The 27435-nt window shown below is 45.0% G+C and overlaps 2 protein-coding genes across 3 annotated transcripts in view; one reads left to right on the forward strand and one right to left on the reverse strand.

Moving 5' to 3' along the window:
• Positions 1 to 1088: 1088 nt before the first annotated feature.
• On the forward strand, positions 1089 to 11911 carry LOC104556675 (5-hydroxytryptamine receptor 5A). The gene is made up of 2 exons (XM_062004770.1): positions 1089 to 1871; positions 11579 to 11911. The coding sequence occupies exons 1-2, from the start codon at positions 1089 to 1091 to the stop codon at positions 11909 to 11911; spliced, it is 1116 nt and encodes a 371-aa protein (XP_061860754.1).
• Positions 11912 to 17377: 5466 nt separating this feature from the next.
• Positions 17378 to 27435, reverse strand: part of CCDC93 (coiled-coil domain containing 93) — a 54463-nt gene continuing 44405 nt past the window's right edge. The window contains exons 20-24 of one of the 2 annotated variants that reach the window (XR_009819463.1): positions 25536 to 25573; positions 24127 to 24211; positions 21460 to 21573; positions 19335 to 19448; positions 17378 to 18428 (exon numbers count right to left, since the gene is read on the reverse strand). Coding sequence is in view for 1 of the 2 variants with exons in the window: in XM_062005074.1 (XP_061861058.1) it covers positions 19395 to 19448; positions 21460 to 21573; positions 24127 to 24211; positions 25536 to 25573 (291 nt within the window). In the remaining variant the exon portion in view is untranslated. Of the gene's footprint in view, positions 19449 to 21459; positions 21574 to 24126; positions 24212 to 25535; positions 25574 to 27435 lie in introns of both variants that reach the window. The other variant, XM_062005074.1, reaches the window with a different exon arrangement.

The raw sequence follows: 27435 nt of genomic DNA on the forward strand, positions 1-27435 counted from the left end.
TTTCATTGCATTTCAGAATGCAATTCCCATGTGCTCGGTACCAAACCCATCACTAACCTTACAGGCTGCGTCCGGCAGCAGTGCTCGGCAGAAAGAGGCCGCTTGCTCGAGGCGAGGTGAGGCGCTGGCGGGACCTTTGAGGGGAACGTGGTGGGCTTGGGCCGTGAGGAGAGGACGTGCCCCGTCACCTCACGGCGGCTGCGGGGAGAAGGGAGCGCACGGCCGCCTGAGCGGGGCTGCGGGGAGAAGGGAGCGCACGGCCGCCTGACCGGGGCTGCGGGGAGAAGGGAGCGCACGGCCGCCTCACCGGGGCTGCGGGGAGAAGGGAGCGCACGGCCGCCTGACCGGGGCTGCGGGGAGAAGGGAGCGCTCGGCCGCCTCACCGGGGCTGCGGGGAGAAGGGAGCGCACGGCCGCCTGACCGGGGCTGCGGGGAGAAGGGAGCGCTCGGCCGCCTCACCGGGGCTGCGGGGAGAAGGGAGCGCACGGCCGCCTCACCGGGGCTGTGAGACGGCGTCTCGTCGCCTCACGGCGGCTGTGGTGAGAAGGGCATGTGCGGCCGCCTAACAGCGGCTGTGGGGAGAAGGAGATGGGGTGTCCCGTCGACTCACAGGGGGTATGAGAAGGGCGCGTGCGTTCGCCTCACGGGGTCTGTAGGCAGAAGCGTCCCGTCCCTTCCCGGGGCCTAATGAGGCGAAGCTGCCGGAGGCGGCGTCTCCCACCACACCGGAGCGGCCGGCGGGGCTCGGCCACCGCCCCCGAGGCGGCCGCTGGGCGGGGCCGGACCGGCGGTGCCGCCCTCCCCGCGCCCGCCCCTCGCCGCCGTCCCCGCCAGCGTCCTCGTCGGCGCCGCAGCCGCCCGCGACGGGCGCGAGGAGCGGCGGGCTTGGGCGGCAGCAGGGCCCGGAGGTGCCACCGCTCAGGGCGCGGGGGCTGCGTTGAGGCGGCGGCACGTGGCGGGCTGCCGCTGAGGGGAGGCGCGGGTCGGGCTCCTGCGCGCCCACAGCGGGGCTGCGGACGGCGCCGGGGCTGCGGGTGGGCTGGGAAGGGGGAGAGTGACCGTGTGCAGGAGTAGTTGAGGGACCGAGCATGGCGGAGACCCTGGGCCTCTGCACCCCACGGGGCCAGTGTCAGGCCAGCATGGGTACCAACGCCTCATCGGCCAACGTAGACACCAATGCCTCCTCGGCTGACTCCGTGCTGGTGGGTGGCAGCACGTGGAGGGGCCGGGAGCCCTACTCCATCTTCACCATCCTCATCCTGACCCTGATGGTACTCCTGACGGTGGCCACCTTCCTCTGGAACCTGCTGGTGCTGGCGACCATCCTGCGTGTGAAGGCTTTCCATCGGGTGCCCCACAACCTCGTGGCTTCCACAGCAGTGTCGGATGTGCTGGTGGCGGCCCTGGTGATGCCGCTGAGCCTGGTGAAGGAGCTGTCGGCCGGGCAGCGGTGGCGGCTGGGCCGGGAGCTGTGCCTGGTGTGGGTGTGCTTCGACGTACTGTGCTGTACAGCCAGCATCTGGAACGTCACCGCCATCGCCCTGGACCGCTACTGGTCCATCACCCGCCACCTGGAGTACACGTTGCTCACCCGCCGCCGCATCTCCAATGTCATGATTGCGCTCACCTGGGCGCTCTCCGCTGCCATCTCACTCGCCCCTCTCTTCGGCTGGGGTGAGACCTACAGCCCTGAGCAGGAGCGCTGCCAGGTCAGCCAGGAGCCCTCCTACACCATTGTCTCCACTGGCGGGGCTTTTTACCTGCCTCTCTGCGTGGTGCTCTTTGTCTACTGGAAGATCTACAAGGCGGCCAAGTTCCGCATGGGGGGCCGCAGGAGGAACGCCGTGGTGCCCGTGCCAGAGGCTGCCCAGGTAAGGCTGGGAAATGAGGAGAGCCCCAACTGCCTCCCTCCCCCAGGCACTTGTGCCTTGCATCTGCCCAGCTGTCACCCCTGCATCCATGGTTTAAGCACAGCGAGAAGACACATGCCCCAGGGCTCTTGTGTGAATTTAGATCTGTTACAGACTGGATGGGAATGGTAATTGGCCAGTCAAAAAATGCTACTCTTGAAGAGTTTTAGTCTCTTTTTTTTAATTAAGTGTGCTGTAAGAGTAAGTGATGGGTGCATTTGCTGCCAGTCTGGAGAGCTATTTAAAAATAATGTCTTTAATCTGAACCTACCATTCCCTGTTTATTTTTCCTCTTTTTACAGTGTTTTGGGGGTAAACAAAGACATAAACAAATTCCTAGGTTGTGTACCAAGTGCATGCATGCACATTTAGGTGCCAGCACAGACTCTGAATGTGATCTATCAGTGCCTGAATAGGTTTTAATTAGCAGATTATGCACTTTATTAGGTGCTTGCACTACTTTACCATCAATAGTGGGAACATACTGTTAACTGTGTAGTATTGAAGCAATGAATTATTTCTATCCAACCCCCACCATTCTATGATTCTATTTTTAAATTACCAGCTGTCTTAAAAACCACATCCTCCTTCTTATCCCAAACATTGCCTGTAATCCTGCAAAGCCCTAGACATATGGGAGGTCCCATTCGTTTTGGGGATACAACTAGCTGAAGGGAAAGCTGTGTCACTGCAGAAGGGTTGGGGCCAGCCTCTTGTGCCCCATTAAGTCAGCCTGCCTTCATGATGATGCTGTCACTTGTGCCATGTCACCAAGGTGTCTCCTCCTCTCTGGACATTCAAACCCCACCTGGACAAGTTCATGTGTGAGCTACTGTAGGTGGTTCTGCTCTGGCAAGGGGGTTACCGACTGGATGATCTTTTGAGGTCCCTTCCAGCCCTTGAGATTCTGTGATTCTGTGCTTGGTAGTGCTCACTGTAAACTCCCTCTCCATTGTCACATACCCTGACTTTCACTCCTAGCTGTGGAGGAACTGACCATTTTTCTGTTCAACTGGGACTAATCCTGCAGAGCCTTACACCTCTGCTAAATCCCTCTAACTTTGATTTGAAGTCTTGATAGGAAATACTACAGTCATGAATTAAAGTCTGTAGGTTGTGTCCCTTGATTCTAGCAAGTGATAACAGCACTGGCAATTATATGTGGTCAGACTTGCAGATTTGTGTCCTGATGTCTTGAAGATATTTCTAGTATAGATTTATGAAGCTGTCTTCTATGCAAAAGCAGAAAATGTTTAAGAAAATATGAGAGTCTCCTCTCATGACGTTTTTTTTTCCTCTGCAGCTTTCATTTGCTTGTTTGCATGTAATTTTTTTCCAAGTTGTTATAAGTATGATTAATGTACTGCTTAGAGTTAATGTATAATCTTCCCAAGCACAGTAGGTAGCTGAATATTTACAGTGGTTTTGCATGCTTTATCTTTTATATACTTACATAGTCATGTATAAGATTCTGGGAAGCTAAATGAGCTGAGACATTGCTGCTTAAATTTTAGCCTATACAGACACGGGTTATTGGTATGCCAGTTTTAACATGAACAAGTCTGTCTCCTAATTGTCATTGTTCTGTCTGCAGAAGCCCTTGTGTGGGCACAGCAGGGCTGGCAGCTAAGTGCTTTTTGCTGATGCAGTCTCTGGGAGCTGGTTTAGGCTATGCTGACAGAAGAGCTCCTGTCATTGTGAGCTGCTACCTGTTTTGGAGGGATTGGCAGTGTAGCTGTTATTGGAATACCAGCAAATACTCAAGCCAGTAGCTCTTCATCTTTTGTTGGCAGTGATTGGCATATGAAATTGATATATAGCAGCAACTTTCCCCATTGTCCCAACAGCTTCATTTGCTGCCTTTATAAGTCTTTTGTGAGTTACATACAAACCTTTACTCCTTTACTTATCTAAGGGAAAAGCTGATACCCAGCTGCACATTTGTATCTTAAATGAATCTGTGGATCAAGGGAGCTGGCATTTGGGATGCATTTCTCCTTAGTTTTCTAAGTTAAGATACTGAGACTTACCAAGTTTATCCTAATCTCATGTAGAAGCAGGATACATCATGTCCACAGGAGCAGTAGTAGTTCCCAATGAATTCATAGAATCATTATGGTTAGAAAAAACCTTTAAGATAAGAGTCCAAACACTCATCTCACACTGCCATGCCCATCACTAAACCATGTCCCTCAGCACCTCATCTACATGGCTTTCATATATCTCCAGGTATGGGGACTCAACCACCTTCCTAGGCAGCCCACTCCAGTGCTTAATAACCCTCTCAATGAAAAAGTTCTTCCTGATCTACAATATAAATCTGCCCTGGTGCATCTTGATGCTATTTCCTCTTGTCCTATCATTCATTACTGGAGAGAAGAGACTGACATCCCACTTTGTTACAACCTCCTTTCAGGTAGTTGTAGAGAGTGATCGTATCTCCCCTCAGCCTTCTCCAGACTAAACAATTCCAGTTTCCTCAGTTGTTCCTCATCAGAATTGTTCTCCAGACCCTTCCCCAGCTTTGTTGCCTGTCTCTGGACATGTTCGAGCACTTCAATGTCCTTGTAGTGAGAGGCTCAGAACTGGACACAGAACTCAAGGTGCAGCCTCAGCAGCACTGAGTACAGGGCAATGATCACTGGAGCTGAATTGTCACTATTGTTCTTTTGGCAAAACACTATTTTGTTTATTTTTTACATGCAATCACAAAGATAACATTGCCAGGGGATGTGGCAAGCCTGGTGAGATGATCCAGCTTTGCTTCTCCACATCCAGGGGTAATTGGGCTGTCTTTGTCAGCACTTTCCTGTATGATGGGGCAAATTCTGTTCCACTAATTCTCTATTTCTTTCTCATCTAATGTCTCTTCTACCTTTATTTTCTTTTCTCCCTTCCATCTCTGTGAATCCTCACCTGTCATGCTCACCCTTTTGTCACTGTTACTCTGGGTGTGCAGTGCCCTCTGCATCTGTGTCAGTTCTCACTTGGAGTGCCTTGCACTAGTTGATCTGGGTGACAGTAGAGGAGCTTTTGGCAGCTGGTGCTGATAGCTGGCAGCTCTTCCCAGGCTGTTGGTCAGTAGTAACAGTGGTGATCCCTGCTGGGAGAGAGACACACATCTGTGTTGCACTCAGCAGTTAGCTGTCAGGTAGTGCTGAGTTGAAGCTGCATGCCAGGCTGCAGTTGTGGCTTGAGCTATATACCCAGCAGTGTAGCTGGTAAATACCAGCAAGTTAATTTAAGAAGAAAAAAATCTGAGGTCATAGTACTCACAGTAGAACAATGATGATGGTACCTTGATGTTTTTGCAGAGTGCTTTTCAGGCAACAGAGCCAGGTGCCAAAATGCTGTGCTGTGTTTCTATACTCTTACAGAGATGCTGAATAGAATAGCTACAAAATATTTTGAGGTGGTTTTGGTTAAAATTTTACTTGTGTTTTTGAAAAATGCTTGTAAAGTCTGAAAAACATGGAGGTGAGGGAGATGGACATGAACATCTGAGGTTCATCTCGTTTTAATGAGAGCTTGCTTCTTACTTTCCCCTGATAGAAAAAAATGCAGAATTAGGACCCTAAATTAGAGTGATGCTTGTGTAAATATTTGTCTGCTAACCATAAAACACCTTAAAAAGTGAGTTCTACAGTAAATGCTGATGCTATCCTAAAAAAGATAATGACATTCCATCACTGACGGAGAGCTATACTCTGTCACACCTTGCTGACAATAAGTAATAATTCTCTCTGTAAATAGTGCAATTGAAATAAATGACACTGCTTGAAGAACAGTAGATACTGTTGGATAGTGCCTTTTTAAATCAATGAGGTCACTTTTAGCATAGGTTCTGCCCAGCAAAGCCAAGATGACAGAATCTGAATGTCAGGATTACTGACATGTAGCAGTTGCAGAGTCAGGGAACATTTCTATGTGAGGAGTTAAAACAAGTTCTGTTGATGGCTGGGTTTGGATTTTTTTCTTTCTCCTCTCTCAAAGTACCTTGTATAGTGTATGAGTAATGGGGTCTGATCCAAAGCTTATCAGTTCTGTGAGATTCCTTCCCATCACTTAGACAGTATCAGGCCCCAGAGCTCCAATGGTGAGTGTTGTTCTGCATCTTGGCCCCTTCACCTCTCCAGACAACACAACTGCTCAGGACCAATATGGGAGAGAAAACATATTCTCCTTCTTCAAAGGAGCCACAGGCTTTCTATTTCTTATTTCTGCCTCTGACTGTAGAAAATGACCAGGAGTGTTACAGCAGATGTCAGCTAGGAGAAAGGTGAGGCAGGAAGCCAAGGGCAGCAGCTAGCTATTTCCTGGGACAAATGCAGAGCCATTCCTGCTCACAGCAGAAGACAATCCTGTGAGATTAAGCAGGTGTTCTTTTCACTATGAAATGTACTGTTTGCCATGTTGGTGGAACTTCTAAGAAAGTGTAGACATTCGTGTGCTTTGATCCTTCATGATTTTCCTTTTGGCTGGGGGTGACCTGCTGGAGAGCAGCTCTGCAGAGTCCTAGTTAAGAAATTAACCATGAGCCAGCAATGTGCCCTCGTGGCCAAGAAGGCCAATGGCATCCTGGGATGCATCAGGAAGAGTGTGGCCAGCAGGTTGAGGGAGGTTCTGCTCCCCCTCTACTCTGCCCTGGTGAAGCCTCATCTGGAGTCCTGTGTCCAGTTCTGGGCTCCCCAGCTCAAGAGGGACAGAGAACTGCTGGAGAGAGCCCAGCGCAGGGCCACCAAGATGAATAGGGGACTGGAGCATCTTCCTTATGAGGAAAGGCTGCAGGAACTGGGGCTGTTTAGTCTGGAGAAGAGGAGACTGAGGGGAGACCTCATTAATGCTTACAAGTATTTAAAAGGTGGATGTCAAGAAGATGGGGCTGCACTTTTTTCTGTTTTATCCAGTGACAGGACATGAACTAATGAACATAAGCTGGAACACAAAAAGTTCCACTTGAACGTGAGGAGAAACTTCTTTCCTGTTGAGGTGAGGGAGCCCTGGCACAGGCTGCCCAGGGTGGGTGTGGAGTCTCCTCTGGAGGTTTGCAGACCTGCCTGGACATGTTCCCGTGTGACCTTATCTAGGTGGACCTGCTCTGGCAGGGGGGTTGGACTGGATGATCTTTGGAGGTCCCTTCCAACCCTGACCATTCATGATTCTATGATTTCAGTTCCTCTTGTTCAAAGAGCAAGAAGTAGGCCAAAGCTGCACCAGGCAGTCAAAATGGTCTTTGGTAAATCACGCCATAATAGGCCAAACTCTGACTTGGTGGTAGTAAGGCAACTTGATTGATGTTTATCATCTTTACTGTTGTTTTGTCAATGCACACCTTGGAGGTATAGTACACATACACAGTACCTGCCATGAAAGACCAGTAATAGCAATCATTAAAGCTATAAGGAGTATTTTAAATCAAAGGATTTCACCAGAAGCTCCTTGGTGGCATGTCTTTTTATAATGCTGCTAGGAACTGGGAACATATGGCCCTGGGAACATACAGCCATTCAGCAGTAGTAATTTACTGGTGAGAGACAAACAACAGAAGTGGCACTAAACTGTAGCTGCTGGTCAATGCCCAGAAGAATGAATTCTGGAACTAAAACCAAACTCCTTTGTGTCTGTACTTGAGAGCTCTTTTCCTTCATTTCACTCCCTTTATGATCCTCTCACTGGAAAACAGTCATCTCTGCTCTTCTCAGAGCCTTTTGTCTCGGAAATAGCGATTTCAGGAATTCAGAGCCTAATTCTAGCTTCGGAATAACAGTCCTCTCACATCAGCTCTCTTCCCACTGCTCCTGACTCGTAGAGCTTGAGTGGATGCAAGGAAATCTGTGAGCGGGACATACTGTGCTGCTAGCCACTGAGGGAGAACTGTGTGCAACGTGGTGTAGATGCTCACATAGGAGAGAAGTCTCCAGTATAAACTAAGGCATCTCCTTGGATTACTTTAATTCAGAGTCTGTGACCACCTTTTCCCCTGTCACAGGCTGCTTGCTAGCACTCAGCAGCAGGCCCAAATTGGGGGACAGGTTTTATACTGGCATTGTCCTTTGTTCCACATGGCACAGGGATGACAGGTAGTCTGACTTACAGGAGAAACTGGAATCAGGCAAAGCCTCCAAGATTGGCATCAGAAACTGCTGGTCCGCTATATTCAGAGTGTAGTTAAAGAATATCACAGCTGGTAGGGCTGGAAAGCAGCTGCATCATCTTTTTGGCCTGTGCTCTTGTTCAGACAATGCCAAATTACAGTGGATTGCCCCATGCCTGCATCAGAAGGGGGAATCCTTTAGCATGGCTCTGCTGCCAGCACTATTGCCTACAGTAGGCTATACTCTCCGTGTACTTTGTGTGGGTTGGCTTGTTACAAACAGCCTTGATGACATAGTTTTGGGGGCTGATAGTTGTAGCAAGGATAATCTTGCACCAACCAGGCCAGGGGGATGAGTCAGGTCTGCAGCAAATTTTAAATTCTAAGGAAAGGTTGGACTTTTCCCAGCTTTGCAGCCTGCACTGGTACCTATTTTCTGACACAAACAGCACATCCATGGTTACCTTCAAAAATCTAGTGGGGCAGGGATGAGATGCCGTAGGTGTGTGGTCACCAGGCAGGGAGGGAGCAAAGCTGATACCTGCACAGGGGCACTGAGCACAAGGCCTTGCTAGGAAGGCAAAGGCTGTGAGACCTCACTGAGCATTGCTACTAGTTACCTTTTCAACAACATTCTGTGTATTCTTTTCAAAGGATTTATTATGGGAAATTCAAGCAAAATATCTCCACTCTGCCAGGGATACTTACGCAGTTTCTGTAATGGAAAGTTCCATAAGAGATGCCATTATTTTTTTCCTTCCTAAAACATCAGGTTGTTATTTGCACTTTTATTATTATTACTGTTAGTACAACATTATCAGAAGTCCCACACAGAACTAGGAAAAAAATAACTGAAAAAAAAAGCTGTGGCAACAGAGAAAGTAGAAATTATGTATATAGGAAGACAACTGCTGCCCTGTAATTTACAAAAAGTACCTTGATCTGTTTTCACTAGCTCTTTAGTATTCAGAAGCCTAACAACCAGGGGAGTTTGTGGAAACTCTTCTGATTTCAGTAGGAGCTTGACCAGGCTGTAAGTGTTAGGGAAAACACCTGAGGGCTATGGTACCTTCTATCAAAATAAATAACATCTTCTCACAATACGAAATTAAGTCATAAAAGAGTCATTCCTAGTGAATTTTGCAGCTCGGGCACAAACCTTCTGAAACCTGAAGTACTGAGAGGGCTCTGATTTAATGATGGCACACTAAAACTCTATCTTTTGAGCAAGAGCTGAAGGTTAAATATAGTACCAAGCTATGCCTGATGCTAGTGACAAAGTCCCCTCTATGGCTCTTCCCAAGAGGCATGCTTATGTAGCTACTCCTCAGGGCTAAGACGTAATCTTTCAGGGTTGCTTGTCACAAATTTGTCCTCGTGTCACGCATTCATCCCTTTTTGCAGAGCGTGTCCTTCTGCAGACAAATGGTGTGATCCTTGCTACATGAGGGGTGTCCTACTTTAATTGTCAGGACAGATGTGATTTTCATTTTCCTCCATTATTTGCCTGCGCCCATAATCCGCTGCTCTTACATCCTGCAGCCATGTCTCACGTCTGAGGGTGAAGACAGCAATATCCATCTTCAAGAGTGATTATCTAGCCACTGTCGGTGCTTCCCTCTCTGAGTTGCTGTGCTCACACTAAATAGAGGCCCTCCATCTATTATAAAGCTTGCACAGAGGTGGCAGGCACATGTGGAATATGTAGCTATTTTCACAAGAAGCCATCTTTGGAGTGGTGTCCAAGTCTTGTGGTGCCTGTGAACTAACACTTAGGGAAATTTTACAGCCTCGGGTTGCACCATTAAACTATTTACTGTGCTCAATTCAGAACTGTAGTGCCTAGAAGAACTTTGAACTTGCAGAGACTTTAATCTTCAGATTAAAATCCCAAGGGAGTATCTTTTTCTGCACAGACTCTTCACCGAGGAATGTCTTGCCCTTAGCAAGAGAGGAGGAGGCAAGAAGCCCCAGTGGCAGCTGGAGTAGCCAACATCTTCCCCCTCTCCTGTATAAGTTCTGTTTAAGCCAGAGTTGAAAAAGTGTTTCCCTGAAAACAGAATACTTTTTGTGTGAATATTGAGTAGATCTGAGTAAAATAAAGGTGACAGAAGAGAGAAAATTAGGATGAGAAAATGCTGTTTCTTGAGAGGTTCACTTTCCAATGAAATAATACTGAAATATTCAATTTTATCTCAGGCACTTATGATGTTTTGGGAGGTAGGGTAACAAAATATTGTCAGTTTCCAAAGATCAGACACATATAAACTAACATGAGCCAGCAGTGTGCTCTGGTGGCCAAGAAGGCCAATGGCAGCCTGGGATGCATCAAGAAGAGTGTGGCCAGCAGGCTGAGGGAGGTTCTGCTCCCCCTCTACTCTGCCCTGGTGAGGCCTCATCTGGAGTCCTGTGTCCAGTTCTGGGCTCCCCAGCTCAAGAGGGACAGAGAAGTGCTGGAGAGAGTCCAGCACAGGGCCACCAAGATGATCAGGGGACTGGAGGATCTTCCTTATGAGGAAAGGCTGTGGGACCTGGGGCTCTTTAGTCTGGAGGAGACTGAAGGGAGGATCTCATTAATATTTACAAATATCTAAATGTTGGATGTCAGGAGGTTGAGGCATCACTTTTTTTTTTTACTGTATCTTGTGAGAGGACAAGGGCTAAAGGAAAGAAGCTGGAACACAAAAAGTTCCATTTAAACATAAGGAAGAATTATTTCACTGTTGAGGTGAGGGAGCCCTGGCACAGGCTGCCCAGGGTGGGGAGGCTCCTTCTCTGGAGGTTTACAAAACCCACCTGGACACATTCCTGTGTGACCTGATCTAGGTGGACCTACTTTAGCAAGGGGTTGTACTGGATGATCTTTGGAGGTCCCTTCCAACCCCTACCATTCTGTGATTCTATGATTCTTAAAATTTCATTTGAAATCCCATTCTTTCATTAAACAAGGTTCTGATGGAAAGGTTTTCCTGCAAATTTAGCTGATTTTTTAGGTGTATACTGTGTCTGTTTTGCACAACAAGCAGTAGGGTCAAGCCTCTGCCCCCAGCAGGGATGGGATTTTGAGCTCTTTATCCAGATAGGCTGAAGAAAATAACATTATCTTGTAGTCAAAGAGGTGCACCTTCCTACTGCCGTAGAGAAATGACCCAAAGGGCCTGCAGTGGAATGAAATGAGTTTACGATTCAGGCCTGAAAAACCCTGAAGTTCACACAACAGCATAAGAGAGGCTGGGTTAGCAGCAGACAGAAGGCCTGGGCCTTTGTTATCCTTCCATAACAACCTGATTTCCGTTAGCTATCAAGGCATCCGATAAACAGTAATGTCCACAACACACAGCACACCAGTTACTCTCTATTTGGCTTTGCCTGTCAGTCACACGCAGCAGCTTTTCCAGCATAATGAGAGGTCTGGTAATTTTGTCACTCTGGGGTATTTTCTTTCTTTTAGCACAGAAGGAACAGAGTTGGGGTCTTTTGTGGTAGGTGCACAGATGCTGTGCTGTCATTTAAAAGTGCTACTTAGCTCAAACAAATCATCTTGGTAAGAATCCATGTTTGCTTTTGTTTTGAGGTGAAGGAAGCTTCGCCTGAACCACAGATGGTGTTTACAGCTCGTCATGCAGCTATCACTTTCCAGACAGATGGAGAAACGTGGAGAGAACAGAAAGAGAAAAAGGCAGCTCTGATGGTTGGCATCTTAATTGGAGTGTTTGTGCTGTGCTGGATCCCCTTCTTCATCACGGAGTTAATAAGTCCCCTCTGTTCCTGCAACATCCCCCCTGTCTGGAAAAGCATCTTCCTTTGGCTTGGCTACTCCAATTCTTTCTTTAATCCTCTCATTTACACAGCTTTTAACAAAAATTACAACAATGCCTTCAAGAACCTTTTTGTAAAGCAGAGGTAAAAGAGGACACAGAGGAGACAATGATTCCTGCGTTGTGTAATACAGACATTTGTCCAGGAAAACATGCTTGGGATATTTACAGTTTTTATGCACAAGAGCTACTTGAGGGGATTTAGGAACAAGAAAAAATAAGATGGAAGGTGTTTGGATATAAACCTACTGATGGTTTACAGTTTCCCCCGTGGAAATACTTATGTGCCGCTTCAGGGTTTGGCAAAGACCGAAGCTGTGCAGAGCTCTCTGCACCGGCCCGCGTCAGGGGCTGGGAGTGAAGCACTGCCCGTGACTGTCAGATGCGAGCAGGCAAAGCCCATCCCGCGGCTCTGTCCCGCCCCCATCCTCAGCCAGAGCACCGGGAGAACCGCTAATGGAGCACTGCTCAAGGGTTTGTCCTAAGAGCAGGACCCTGGCTTCTGGTTTGAGAATTATTTGGAAAGGAATAAACACGCTGTGTTCAATGAGTTGGTGAACTGATGTGAAATTAACATGGATGGCTGAGCAGCTGGACACCACAGCCCAGGGCTGTGTCCTCTCCAGCCAGCAGCAGCCCTTGGCAGGGCCTCTTGGTGTAAAATCATTCAGAGCTCCTGAGAACGTGCTCACAATGCTTGCACAGGAGCAGGCTCTAGTGTGGAGCTTTTTGTACTGTCCCACTCCTCGAGGCTCAGACTCTCCCCGTTTTCTGACACCCAGATGAGTTCATGCTAGACACCTGATCTCCAAGTGAAGGCAGACTGTATGCATTCCTGCCACCACATAACTAAGCATGCATTTGTGTTACAGACACCAAACACGTATTCACTCACCATGCTTGGCTACGTGGTAGGTGAGGAGCTGCCTGGTACTGTCTGGAGTCCTTGCACCAAATATTGTGCTCGTTACCCTTCCTGACTGAAGTCCACAATTTGTCAGCTTGCATCAACTTCCTCCTACTGTAAGAAAAGTCTTGATGTTATTGGGGCTAAGTGACTCCAGAAACCCCAAAGTTACCCAAAACCAAGCTTTAACTTGTTTTTTCAACAAACACCCCTGTCCCAACAACATATACATAAATAAAAGGTATTTCCACGCATACTGCTGAGTCTCTTTTCATATTTGTTCCTCTAGTGAGTTTCACCTCCTCTCCCTCCCTGGGAGGATGAGGGGTTGCCAACAGCACCCTCTCATCTCCTCCCAGAGCTTCTTTAGGTACCGTAAGGGCAAACCACTGTAGCTCTGATGGGGCTGGGCAACACTGCAGCTTCTTTGGCTCCCCATGATGACTCTGGGCACACCTGCATTTGGATTTTAATCACATGGAATCAGAGTTTATTGGGGGGGAGAAATATACTCCCTTGGGTTCTGGCCTTAATCTGCTAGGTGCTGCTTTCTACTTCCATGCCCATACTCCTGCACCACAGGCACAGTGTTCCTCCCACAGCCTGGGGTGCCAAACCTGTCACTCGGTGTGATGGAACACTAAGTGTTGAACAAGCAGCAGCCTTGATTAAAAGAAGGTAGAACTGGGGCTATTTTACTTACTCCCTCGGTGCTTTATTTGTGTGATTAATTACTCTTGTTATTAAAGAAAGCGTGCAAGCATGCCTCTGCCTGGCACCTCAAGTGTTACATTTTAGATCTTCATTTATTACCATGTTTTCCTTGATGGACCAAAGAAAACACAGAAAATACAACTCTAATGTGAACTAAGATAAAATACGCAGTATCTTGAATATCCAAAGAGAAAAAATGCACAAAACCCAGCTATTCTAAAACACCATTTGGCAGTGCTTAGACATACAATCATTTATTACCCCTAACAGAAATTGCCAATTTGGATTACACCAGTCATTTCTGCTTGTAAACTGTGGAGTACTAGTTTGGATTCTATTCCCTAACATTCAATCTGCTCCTACAAAACTACACTGGAGACTACTGCCCAGCAGAAGGACATTGCTGTATCCTGCAGAGGTATTGCAATTCAGGCCTCAGAGTAATGAGGGGAGTGGAGCACCTCCCTTATGATGAAAGGCTGAGGGAGCTGGGGCTCTTTAGCTTGGAGAAGACTGAGGGGTGACCTCATTAATGTTTACAAATATGTAAAGGGAGGGTGTCAGAAGGATGGAGCCAGGCTGTGCTCAGTGATGGCCAATGATAGGACAAGGGGCAACGAGTACAAGCTGGATCAGAAGAGGTTCCAAAGAAACACAAGGAAAAACTTCTTCCCTGTTCAGGTGAGGGAGCACTGGAAGGGGCTGCCCAGATGGGTTGTGGAGTCTCCTTCTCTGGAAACATTCAAACCCACCTGGACGAGTTCCTGTGTGACCTACTCTAGGTGATCCTGCTCTGGCAGGGGGGTTGCACTGGATGATCTTTCAAGGTCCCTTCCAACCCTTAACATTCTGTGATTCTGTGAATCCATACATTGTACAGAATTCAAAGAGCTTTGAAAGCTCAGAAAACACTGATAACTTTCAATGCCTCTCTCTCCAAGAGATCCACATCATGCTACAGTTTCCACAGTCAAAGCTTTTCATAGAATCATAGAATGGCAGGGGTTGGAAAGGACCTTTAAGAGATCATCTAATCCAATGCCCCTGCAGAAGCAGGGTCACCTAGATCAGGTCACACAGGAACGTGTCCAGGCGGGTCTTGAAGACCTCCAAGGAAGGAGACTCCACAACCCCTCCCTGGGCAGCCTGTGCCAGGGCTCCCTCACCTCAACAGTGAAATAGTTTCTTCTTATATTTAAGTGGAACTTTTTGTGTTCCAGCTTCATCCCATTACCCCTTGTCCTGTTGCTAGCTACCATAGAAAAAAGGGATGTCCCAACCTCCTGACATCCACTATTTAGATATTTGTAAATGTTAATAAGATCTCTCCTCAGTCTCCTCCAGACTAAACAGCCCCAGTTCCCGCAGCCTTTCCTCGTATGAAAGATGTTCCAGTCCCCTGATCATCTTGGTGGCCCTGCGCTGGACTCTCTCCAGCAGTTCCCTGTCGCCCTTGAGCTGAGGAGCCCAGAACTGGACACAGGACTCCAGCTGAGGCCTCACCAGGGCAGAGTAGAGGGGGAGCAGAACCTCCCTTGACCTGCTGGCTTTTCATAAATTTTTTCTTGTGCCCAGGAGCTCCTTTCAGCCATACTACAGTCTGTCCTTATAAACAACTGTTTTACATGAGGATTCTGAAGCCTTTCCTACATGAAGACTGATGCCAAAAAACAGCTGTAAGGTTTGTCTCTGAGAACAGCTTTACAAATCCCTGTGAGCCACAGCTCAGCAGGCAGTAGGGGCATCTGATGAGGGGCATAAGCCACTGGCCAGCGGCTCTGCCCACAGGGCTGGCGAGGGGCAGCGCCTACCCGCAGCAGCTCTGCTGCCACCGTGGCTGCAGGGACATTGTGCCTACAACCTGCTGTGTGCTCAGAAATATTTTTATCTGAAGGCCCATCCCTGGAGTATGTCATCTACCACCCAAAACGCTGCGTGGCCTACTTAGGTGCCTAATTTAGACAAGCTGGCGCTCAGGAGGTGGGTGTACCAGCAAAGCACAGTCTTCCAGCTGTCTGTTTTGCATGAGTACCAGCAGCTATGCACAGGGGGACCTAAAAGAAGTAATATCCTTTCTCTCCTGCAAATGATTTTATGTTTTAAGAGAAATTTCAGCAAAGCACTGCCATCTGCTACAGTGTACATTTGTACATGGCTGGGTACACCCATAGCACAGGGCCGACGGAGGATAAGGGGTAGAACCTGCTACCTTGCCACCCAGTTAAAATGCTTTTGCGTGTCACACATTTCTCCATCAAATACCGTTTGGTTCAGGAACCTACGCGCTAAGGTCATGCTTTAAGACACAGGTATATCATGAAATAAAGAGGAAGAATGGAAGAAACCTTGAAGAAAATATTGGTCTCATTTTAACTGGCTTTCAAAGATTTTCTTCTATTCAAATCAATAGTGATCTGCTGCAGTACTGCATTTGTTATATTGTAACAGGAAAACTGGATGTTGTGGTGCTTGGGTTTGAGTGTATGTCGCCCATTTCACTCAAAAGATATTTTACAGGTGGACTTGTGGCACTGCATTTAAAGAAAGCTGCCGTGGTCTAAAACACAAGTACATGCCTTGAGTTCAGAGACTGTCAGTTTCTGAAATGAAGAGAAGTCTTACTGTACAGGAGTTTATTCATCAGAATAAATATAAACAAACCCCTGAGATGCAAATTAAAGCTCTGAGCAGGCTCTATCAAATAAAAACAAATAAAGGAAGTTTTGCTACAAGTCCTGTAAATGTTATTTTACAAGCCTGGCAACACCAAATTAACTCAGGGCAAGATCTTTAAATGGTCAAATCCAGCAGTACTGAGAAACTCTTAGCTCCCCCCTTGCAATCAGCTGAAATGGAAAGTTACAACAGATTCTGCTTACCATAGGTTTGTACAGTCCTTTGCATACACACACCTACATTGAGAATTTAGTGCCTCAGCTGCACAGCTCCATCCCCAAACTGTGGGCATTCCAAATATTTGTTCTGTAGGTCAAAATAATTATGCAAAGAAGATCTTAAACCTCCAGAAAAGCCTCAGTATGCACTGAAGCTTACTGACTCGAGGGAAAACCAGCACTTCAGAGCACTGCCCTCCTTTCTTTGGAAACTCCACATAGAATTCACCTCCTGCTGCCCCTCACTTTGACAAATGTCATCGTGTTGCTGAAAGCCCTAATTAACTTGGTTGTTTCTGTTCAGCATCAAAGCATCTGGATACACCTCCCACAAATCCCCTTCCCACAGGTAGCCACAGCATGATATGTGCTTGTTTCTCCCACCACTGCTCACCAAGGACTGCCTAATCAACTGGTTAAGACTCACAGCCACCAAGGGAACGGGAGGAGGAGGCTGGCTGTAGTAGAAGTGCCTTTTGGTTCCTCCCCAGGTATCAGAAGAAATGGTACTCACAACACACAGAGTCCGTGACAAAGCAAGCCACAGCTGATGGAGCATTTCCTATACCTCTTTCCCCTCGTTTTCACACGGAGATCTGAATACAGGGATAGCATCTGTCTGCCCTGGATTTCAAATCTACTGTAGAAAGAAATTGAGCCATTACAGTAAGTTATAATCTGACCTCTGATTTACCTTCTATGAGCACCAACTGGATCTTCCCAAACCCCAGATTTATGTCTTAGTCAAAATCACTATCTCCTTCCCAGCCAGAGCAACACATCTAATGTTTTTATATTCCATGTCAAAGTTACCTGTTACACAGTAACCTGGAAAGAGTGAAGTTTAATGTTGTACTGAACAAATAATCCCATCAATTATTCTGCATGCAAGTTCACTACTTACCCTACCTAGGAAGTTTTGCTTGACACTAAAGCAATTTTGATGCAAGTCATACAACACAAGTTGAAACGTCCATTCAGGTTATTTCTTTACAAGTTCATGATATGCAAATGCATTTTAGCTGGAATTCACAAACAGGTTATCTTGGTGCCAAATTTAAATCCTTTAATTTACAAATTAGAAGGAGAATAACAGTTTTTACAGAGAGCAAAGTTTGTAGCCATAAATAATGTCTCCTCATATCAAAGCTGTCTACAGAAAGTCTGCAAGTAACACTCAATCCAAGTTCCCTCCTTTGAAAGAACTAGGAATGTGACTTTTCCTTTCTTTGAAGGTACTCTGGAATGTAATGTTGCCTTCATTGTTTCACTAGCTCGGGAAGACTGACTTTTTTAATAGATACAGAGAAGCAGCTGGTACACATTCTGTCACTAACTAGTGAGGGGAGTAAGGTACAAGCTGGCTCCGTAGAAAGGTTTTGGTTTTGTCTGTAGTGCAAGAGGAGGAAAAGTGTTTTGGGTTGTCACAAAACCAGTCCCATTTATAAGAAAGTATATCTCATGGACCCTGGTGTATCACAGTTCAGGCAGTTCACTGCATTTCACTTGGACAGACCCTCAGCTATCTCCTTGTGCAAGGCTCAAATGCTGAGGCGTCTCCATTTTCAATGCTGCAGAGTTTGCATAAATTCACACACCAATATCAAATCTCCCGTTGTATTCAAAAGGAGTGGAATCAGCTGTTGTAGTGTGATGAACTGCTGCCATCTCCACTGAGAAAGCTGTATCTTAAGCAGATACTTGTAAAAGACAAAGGTAACCTCCCATGGATCTCCTTTGGTTTGAGGGTTTGTGCCAAATACCAAAACACCAAGCAAATACCAAAATGAACACAGTAAGACAAAACAAAATGTTCCTGATTGCCATGACACAACAAAACACCCTTGGGAGGGAATATCGACACACATCATCTTTTAATGCACTTATAATTCAAAAGCATATGAAGGCTTCTGAAGGAAATTCCACCTTAAAAACACAACAGCAGGGAGTTGCTGGATTCCAAACATTCTTTATTTTCTATTTGCTGCCATGGAAGGTGATGGAACAGCGCTGTGAGTGTCCCTGGGCAAAAACAACATGGGCTTTCCTCTCCTGAAGGTGTGATGTACATTAAGAAGTCAGTCCAAAATCCTGAAGTACAAAAAGCAACTGAATTATAAAATACCATATATACAGATACAAAAGATGTTTCAGAAAGTGTTCCATAAAGTTTCTGAACTGTGCAGGGCAGCTCTTCAGCAGGGTAAGCACGTGGTTGCCTTCAGGGGCGAGCATCTGTTTGTCTCAGCAGAATGTCTGAATCTCTATCTTCTGATATTACAGGTGACACAGACTTTGCTTTTCATCCCAGCCAGGGATAACATGACGGTCCTAGTGTTTTTCCTGGAGCTATTAATTTAACAAGCACACTCTCTCTGTATATAAAAATGAAATTTCCAAGAAATTTATACAACAGCTAGACTTTATAAAAATATAGATCTATCATTTTACACCAGGAATTATCCAAGGTAAGCTTCCATTATGTCTTAACCATTAGAAATGATTTCGTTATCCTTTAGAATCTTATCTATGGCTAAAGTGTAAATTAACGTGAAGTTATTAGCTGGTGAAGAGAGTTTCCATTATCTCATTATGTGGCTTTATTTTTTGGCCAAAATTAACAAATCACTGCATTCTGCAGTGCTGAGCTTGTGCTACTGGACATAGTCCACAGTACATATCTACTTATTCCAGTATGTTGAGCTGATTCAGTGTTAAAACCTCAATGTAAAAAAACCCCACTGTCCTGACTGTGGGGGAAAAAAAAACCAAACCCAAACCCAAATAAATAAAATTAGACAATATTTCTATTTGCTGTACTATGTTAAGTCTTTACTGTGAGGTGGAGGCAATAATGAATAATACAGCCATGAGATGAAGGAATGTAAAACTGAATACATACTGGGAAAATAAACAGACTTTTACAGCTGTGCGTATATATTTTTATATATATATATATATATCTCTATATATCTACATTGCAGTTGGAACTGTCACCTCACAAACGAGGTTCGATGGGTTGAACAATCATCTGTGAACTTCAGCAGCTGGAGTTTCTCAGGATGAACCTGCTTTCAGCTTGGACAGCAGAAGTTCATTCTTACGACATTCCTGTTAACAGAAAGTGGACAGATAAGGAGGCAGTTGCTCTTCACTCTGCTAGTTTTATCTTCACATCAGCAAAACTAAACCCTTTCCCTCTGAAAGAGGGCACTGTCAGCAAGTTTGCTGATGATACTAAACTGGGGGGAGTGGCTGACACAGCAGTAGACTGTGCTGCCATTCAACGAGACCTGGACAGGCTGGACAGTTGGGCAGAGAGAAATCTAATGAAATTCAACAAGGGCAAGTGTAGTCTTGCATCTGGGAAAGAATAACCCCATGTACCAGTACAGGCTGGGGAATGAACTGTTAGAGAGTAGCGTAGGGTAAAGGGACCTCGGGGTCAAGACGGAGAGCAGCATGAGCATGAGCTAGCAATGTGCCCTCATGGCCAAGAAGGCCAATGGAGTGTATAAGAAGGGCTGTGGGCAGTAGGTGAAGAGAGATTCTCCTCCCCCTCTACTCTGCCCTCATGAGACCACATCTGGAATATTGTGTCCAGTTCTGGGCCCCTCAGTTCCAGAAGGACAGGGAGCTGCTGGACAGAGTTCAGCACAGGGCCACAAAGATGATGAAGGGATTGGAGCATCTTCCTTCTGATGAAAGGCTGAGGGAGCTGGGACTCTTCAGCTGGGAGAAGAGGAAACTGAGGGGTGACCTCATTAATGTTTACAATATGTAAAGGGTGGGTGTCAGGAGGATGGAGCCAGGCTGTTCTCAGTGATGGACAATGATAGGACAAGGTGTAATGGAAAGAAGCTGGAACATAAGAGGTTCCAAAGAAAAACTTCTTCACTGTGAGGCTGAGGGAGCACTGGCACAGGCTGCCCAGATGGGTTGTGGAGTATCCTTCTCTGGAGACATTCAAAACCCATCTGGACAAGTTCCTGAGTGACGTACTCTAGGTGCTCCTGTTCTGGCAGGGGGGTTGGACTGGATGATCATTCGAGGTCTCTTCCAATCCTTAACATTCTGTGATTCTGTGATAATGTTACTCCAATGTAATCGTTATTAAACTTCACAATGTTCAAGCCAAAAAAAAAGCTGCTCGACCATTCATCTAAAGCAAATCCATGTTCTCACTTATAAATTGAATAAACCCGAAACTGAAATTACTTTTAGGTCATCTGGAACTCCACAAGACAGTTTGTAAAAAAGTCAGTGTTCAAGAAACTACTCTAGGTCAAGAAATATATTTACATAAGTAAATACCACCCATTTTCAATACCACAGTCATGACTTCCTTTGTTTTTAAAGATAACAAGGTTGAGTACAAGTTCTCTCACAAGGCAGTTCAAGAAAAATGTCTTATTTATGTCTCCACAAGAAAAAAAAAAAAAAAGTAAAATTTCCACCTAACCTGCAACTAGGACATAAAATTCTTTGTCAGAAAAGCAGCTGAACAGTCCCTGTTATTCTCCAAGTACATTGTCCAAAACAGGAAGGAACTGTCTCAGAACAAAATAGGACCAATTACAGAACGATGTTTTTCCTTCAGACATCTGAAGTCAAATGACAATTTTGCCTGGCAGCAGTACTTTGTCATTCATTATCATGGAGACAATAATTAACAGAAGCACATGATGATGAAAAGCTCAGGAAAGGTGAAATCAGTGAAGTGTTAAACAACACTTCCACAGTGGATAGAAAACAAAGCTGGTTCCTACAGGTATTTATAACTACTGAGACTTTGGATTTCCTCCCTTACTCAGACATATTTCCACAACATTCTTTGCTTCAACTCTCAAATGCTCACAGATCAATCTTTCAAGAGATTCCATTTGGAAACTCAAATATACAGTTTGGTTGGTAACATTGTCCTTCCCCTGTAACATGAAGGGGGAAAAAAGGACTTCCACATTCAGAGTCCAAGAATCAAGTAGAAACAACCACTGAGAGACATCAGAAACATGGTGTGATAAGAATCACATCAGGAACCTTGTGAACATATTAATACAGAAGTCAATTCAAAATGGGTGACTGGACACTTGGCAGCTTACATTAGCAAAAACAGTCTTACCTCTTTAAATTCTTTCACTGTTTTAAAGTAAAGTCTCTGTTTCTCTAGAAGCTCTAAGTACTCATCATTCAACTGGTCTCTTCGCATTTTGTTTTCTTGCTTCTTCTTTTCCATCTGTTGGTATACAGGAAAGATGAGAGATCATACACACACACATATATAGTGTGTAAGAAACAGCTATCTATAAGACACAATGAGATGCAGATGTTTCAGAAACAACACCCCTGGCTCATACTTCAAAGGCAACGTTTAGGCCAGATCTTTAAAGAAAAACCCCAAACAAACCCAAAAGCTAATGCTGGAGTCTCAGCACCAGTGGCACTAGAGGTGCAGGAATCTTGCTCACTGAACAATCTTACCAATGACACAGTGAAATTAAGTAACAAAAAAACAACCAAACAAGTAAAAGGCTGCTGAGATCTTGTTTTGGTTGGTTGGTAGTCTCAAAGGAGAAGGGCAGGAGACATGTTTGCTTTCCTAGGCAGTGTGGTACTTGCTCAAGACCCATACTTAAGTTACATTTGTCATAAGAGATTTCTTAAGTCCCCTAAGCAAAAAGAGGACTAGTTCTGTTACAGAACACACTGCCTTCCTCTCAGGGGTATTTCTGTTGAAGTTCTTCCATCACAGACAAGTTTGCTGCTAGACTAGAGAGTACTCCTCTGGTGCTAAGGCACAACCACATAAAAAAAGCCCTGTTGTATTCTTCTGTCCCCAAAGTATTTTTGTATTCTTCTGACAGGTTTTTACCTCCTAAATTTTGACATAGAAAAATACCATTCCAAACCCTGCCAGAATCCCCTAAAGCCCAAACAAGCAGGTAATTGCACAGCAGCTGAAATTGCTGCATTTCTGGATGTATCTATCAACATTCATCTTATTGACTCTTATGCTTAATAGAAATGAGCAGATCACAAACTTGCCCTGACTATGAACACTGCCAACAAGGTACATCTCCTCTACAAAGCCAGCTGCTGTCCAAAGCAACAGGGCATCTCTCCTAATGTAACTGACCAGGGCCAGTAGGTTTAGCATTGCTAAAACATCTAGGAACTAGATTCTTGTGAAGAGATAAGGCCCTATTACTGTCCTTTAATAAATTGCTTCCCTTATGCACCACCATAAGGAATCTCTTGACACATTCAAAAACCAACCTGCTCTGTCCTGGGGAAGTCTCATAGGTATCTGTAATCACACTGAAAGGCTCGTTCACAAGTTACGTGCTCTTGGCAACAAGTATGTCTGATTTCTCCTTCGGCCTCTTTTATGATGCAGTTACAATATGATGGGCTTTGAAAGCAAATATTTCTGTTCAGGTGTAAGGTCTTCAAAGTTGTGCAGAAAACAATTGAAGTGGATGTACTTTAAGAGTGAGTTGTGAAACTCCCTAGTCCAATCCCCCTGCCAGAGCAGGTCCACTTAGAGTAGGTCACACAGGAACTCATCCAGGTGGGTCTTGAACGTATCCAGAGAAGGAGACTCCACAACCCATCTGGGCAGCCTGTTCCAGTGCTCCCTCACCTGAACAGGGAAGTTTTTTCCTTTTATTTATTTGGAACCTCTTATGTTCCAGCTTGTACCCATTGCCCCTTGTCCTATCATTGCCCATCACTGAGAACAGCCTGGCTCCATCCTCCTGACACCCACCCTTTACATATTTTAAAACATTAATAAGAACCTCAACCTCTCAGTTTGCTTTCACTCCTTGCATTTTCTGTGCAGTTACTCATTTCTGTGTAACAGAGGACAAGACAGAAAAAAATCCCACTGAACTCCTGTGCAGTTTCAATGTGGGGCAGTTGCTTGCTGCAGCAATTAAAATAATGTCATTCTTCCAAAAGAAAAATGTAATTACCTCCCAGCTCATCTTCACTAGTCAGAACTGCACTGTTGTAAAGTATTTTCATAATCTCATGAATATGTTGGCATATGAAAATGTAAGAGTGAAACAATGCAACAGCTGCAAGTTAGTAACTACCTGTTGTACATAAATATGCTTGACTTGGAGCAGCTGCTGGGCCTCATGTTTTCATTGCCCCAAGGCCACTTAACAGAAGTCCACCAAAGCTGTGCTTTTATAAAATAGCCCCCAAATGTCACCAGAAGCAGTTTTGCCTTCTGCTCATTCACAAAACCCTTTTCACTTGCTGGGACAAGACACTCATCAGCAAGGCTGACCCTTTGTAAATCAGGTTAAAACCAATAAAACCAATTCCACAAGGTGTCAGGTGAGCACTGCAGCAGGGACAAAGGAAGGTGATGGCTGGGCCTCTGAGGTGCTGCTGACCCTCTTCTCAGCAGAAGGCAGCTGCAGTCAGCTCCTGCTGCCTGAGAAATTGAATCTGAGAGGCAGATCTGACTGCGCCCACGCAATCCCAATGCAAGAACTCTCACTGACTGCAGGAACATCCAGCAGTCCAAGCACTGCCAACAATAAAGCTAGGGGCATAAGCTTACTGTCAGGAGAGAGGTGTTACACCTCTGTTCTACTCCATTCATTGACATTTTAGTGGTGAGAAGTTTCTTACAAATGTGAAAAGAAATAACACTTGTTAGTTGCTTGCTTAATTTGCACCTCACATGGATTTCTCCATATAGCTGTTACCCAAGAGGCTTTTCTGAAATGATTCCCAGGTTCTAATAAAGAGAGTGAGAAGAGTCTCAGACCTTCATTCGATTCTGTTTGATGCCTTCTACAATCTGCTCCATCTGCCGTAAAAACTGCTCCCGAGAACCAGAAGATGCCATTGCTCTGGAAAGAATAAAAAGATATCAGCTGACAGGGATGTGTCTCATCTACAGTTGTCTTCCTTATGTGCCCATGTCCAAGAATTCACATTGCTTAGTGTTCTATGTAAAAATCAGTCTTCTTAATCACTGATTTTAGGTAGCAGTGCAGCTCTTCAGCTGGTATAAACTATCAAAGAGATGGGAACAGAGGCTAGAGAGCTGATCAAAAGTGCTCTCCCTGCCAGCTCAAGTCTGTTCCTTTCTCTCATGTGTTGTACAGTAATAAATTGCTATTAAGTAACCAAAAGCACAAACTAAAGAAAACCTGCTGTTGTGTACATTAACAAGGTGAATGGAAGACTGGGAGATCAGTGAATAAATCAATCATTTCACACCCTAATAGGGAAAGCCCAGAAATAATTTTGGACTGGCAACATATCAAACAGATTAAGAAAAATAACAACAACAAAAAAATATAATCCCCTCTTCACAGCCACCCAACAACAACAAAAAGAAACCCCAATCCAAATCCCAGTGTAAGTTTTCTACTGACTGGACAGAATCAAAAGGATCTCATCATTGAGCAAAACAGATCTACAATCCCTGATGCAAAGGAAAACATCTGACATACTTAAACCTCATTTTTTGTTGTAATTAAAGGGACACGAGTGTATAGAAGCAAGTAAAGAGATAATTACTCTGGGGGGATGGGAGAAAGCTCAGCAATTCACAGCAAAATTATAAAAAGATAAGAGGAAGAATAGTTTAAAATTGTGGAATGGCCATCTCCTCCTCCACAACTCTCATGAACTGTCCTGCTGTGATAAAATTTCATCCTGGCCTTTGTTATTCTGAAGTGAAAAAAATCAGCAAAAAATAAATGCTGCCTGCAACACAGACTGATATTTGACTTCAAGTTCCAAGGAAGCCAAGATTTTACCTACAAACTTCACATTATATTCAAAACCTTTAAATAGAGAGTTAGTTTATAACATACATGTATGAAATATGTCAGAGTCTAATGTTTTGTACATGCTGTAATAACCACTACTTCACAAAATGGAGAAAAACGTTTCAATGAAAGCCAGGAAAATTAGGACAGGACTATTTCTTTCCCTAACTGCGACAAAGCCAGGTATTAAAAACATATGTTGACTATAAAAGTTAAGTAAATCCAAGTCTGTAATTTCCCAAACATTGGCTTAAACAGAATTTAAAAACCCCATTTTATAGAAGTTTATGTTCTAACAAATTTTTAGTTTCTATAACTTGTGCCCACTCCCATTTTTTTCCAACCAACCGTACTGCTCGCTGCAATTACGAAGAGAAAAAGGTCCATTACTTACTGATGAAAGTTGTCATGAATAGAATTCAGTAAGTTAACCTGTGAATTAGAAAAATAAGAAAATATACATATATCCTTTCCAGTGTGATTTTTCATAGGCAATAAAATGAAATTTAGTTTAAAAAATTTACTACATAGTTATTTCCCTGGCAAGCAGCCAGCTGTGTGGAAAGCACCATCATCTTTCTCTCAGATGAGGAACCACAATCCTTTTGCATTCATAAAATCTATCCCAATGGAAGGGCCACAGAAAGTAAAAGCAAGTCTTGGACCACAGTTGAGGTTTTTGATGTTACTGACACTTGGTTTTACCCCTGAGAAGTCTCCTCCAGACTGAAGCGATGAGGTAAATGGTGTGTACATGTGTTCAACATGTGTTGAAACCTGACATACAACTAACTTACTGGTGCTCATCCCATGTTCAGCTGTGACAGAACACAAGCTTTTGCTGTGGCTATGGTAGGTTCACATAATTAGGCTGCCGCGTCCTGCACTTGGGCCACAATGACCCCATTCAGTGCTACAGGCTTGGGGCTGTGTGACTGGAATGCTGTCCACTGGAAAAGGATCTGGGGGTGTTAATTGACAAGAGTCTGAACATGAGCCAGCAGTGTGCCCAGGTGGCCAAGAAGGGCAATGGCATCCTGGCCTGTATCAGAAATAATGTGACCAGCAGGGCCAGGACAGTGATTGTCTCCCTGTACTCAGCACTGGTGAGGCTGCACCTTGAATGCTGTGTTCAGTTCTGTGCCCCTCACTACAAGAGCGACACTGAGGTGTCGAGAGACAGGCAACAAAGCTGGAGAAGGGTCTGGAGCACAAGTCTGATGAGGAGCAGCTGAGGGAGCTTAGGGTGTTTAGCCTAGAGAAGAGGAGGCTGAGGAGAGACATGATCACTCTCTACAGATACCTGAAAGGAGGCTGTAGGGAGGTGGGGGTCAGTCTCTTCTCCCAAGTAATGAGCTATAGGACAAGAGGAAAAGGCCTCAAATTGCTCTAGGGAAGGTTTAGATTGTAGATTAGGAAGAACTTTTTCACTGAAGGTTGTTAGACACTGTCCCAGGCTGCCCAGGGAGGTGGTAGCGTAACAATTCCTAGAGATACATAAAAGCCACAGTAAGATGAAGTGCTGAGGGACATGATTTAGTGGTGGGCTTGGCAGTGTGAGGTAAGTGATGATCTTAAAGGTCTTTTCCAATCATAATTATTCTATGACAAAGCAGAACTGTTTCACTTGGGCATATCCCTGACTATGTTTACATGTCTAACAGAATAGCAAATGAAGAAATATTATTTTAAAATAAGAATAACCACCCCCGCAAAGAGACCCAGAAAAAGCCCCAGGCAATCACTGCCCAAACAAAAGAAACCCAGACTTTATCAACAGTATTGAAGGTGACAGCTTTGAAGGTATTGGCAGCATAGCTTTACCATGAAGCTGCAACTCAACTCATCACCCTAAGCAAAGGATTGCCTTGGGGAAACAAACCAACCCAAACTATAAAGCAACACAAAACCTGCAATTCTGCCTCTGAGACTGGAGCCACTATCCCCACATGGTAAAGACTCACCAAGCAGTGCAGCAACAGTAGGTGAATTTCTGCACTGCTCTCATCCTGCAGATGAGGTTTTCATGCTTCCCAACAGCCACACACCATTACTTGCTTTGCCTATATGTATTTTACAGGCTGTTTAAAGGTGCCATTCTGTACTTTTTAGAAGTTCCCTTCACACACATGGCTTCTCATGTAAGATTCTAACTCTGCACTGAATCAAGATGAAAATAGAGATTTACAACACTTTCTTCCTACCAGTATAGGCTCTCCCAGCTAATTAAGCTCCATATTGACTATTCTCATAGAATCATTTGGCCTTCTGTGTAACCACCTTTGATTTTTTTT

This window comes from Colius striatus, chromosome 11 (assembly GCF_028858725.1).
Source record: "Colius striatus isolate bColStr4 chromosome 11, bColStr4.1.hap1, whole genome shotgun sequence".
Classification (NCBI taxonomy): Eukaryota; Metazoa; Chordata; class Aves; order Coliiformes; family Coliidae; genus Colius; species Colius striatus.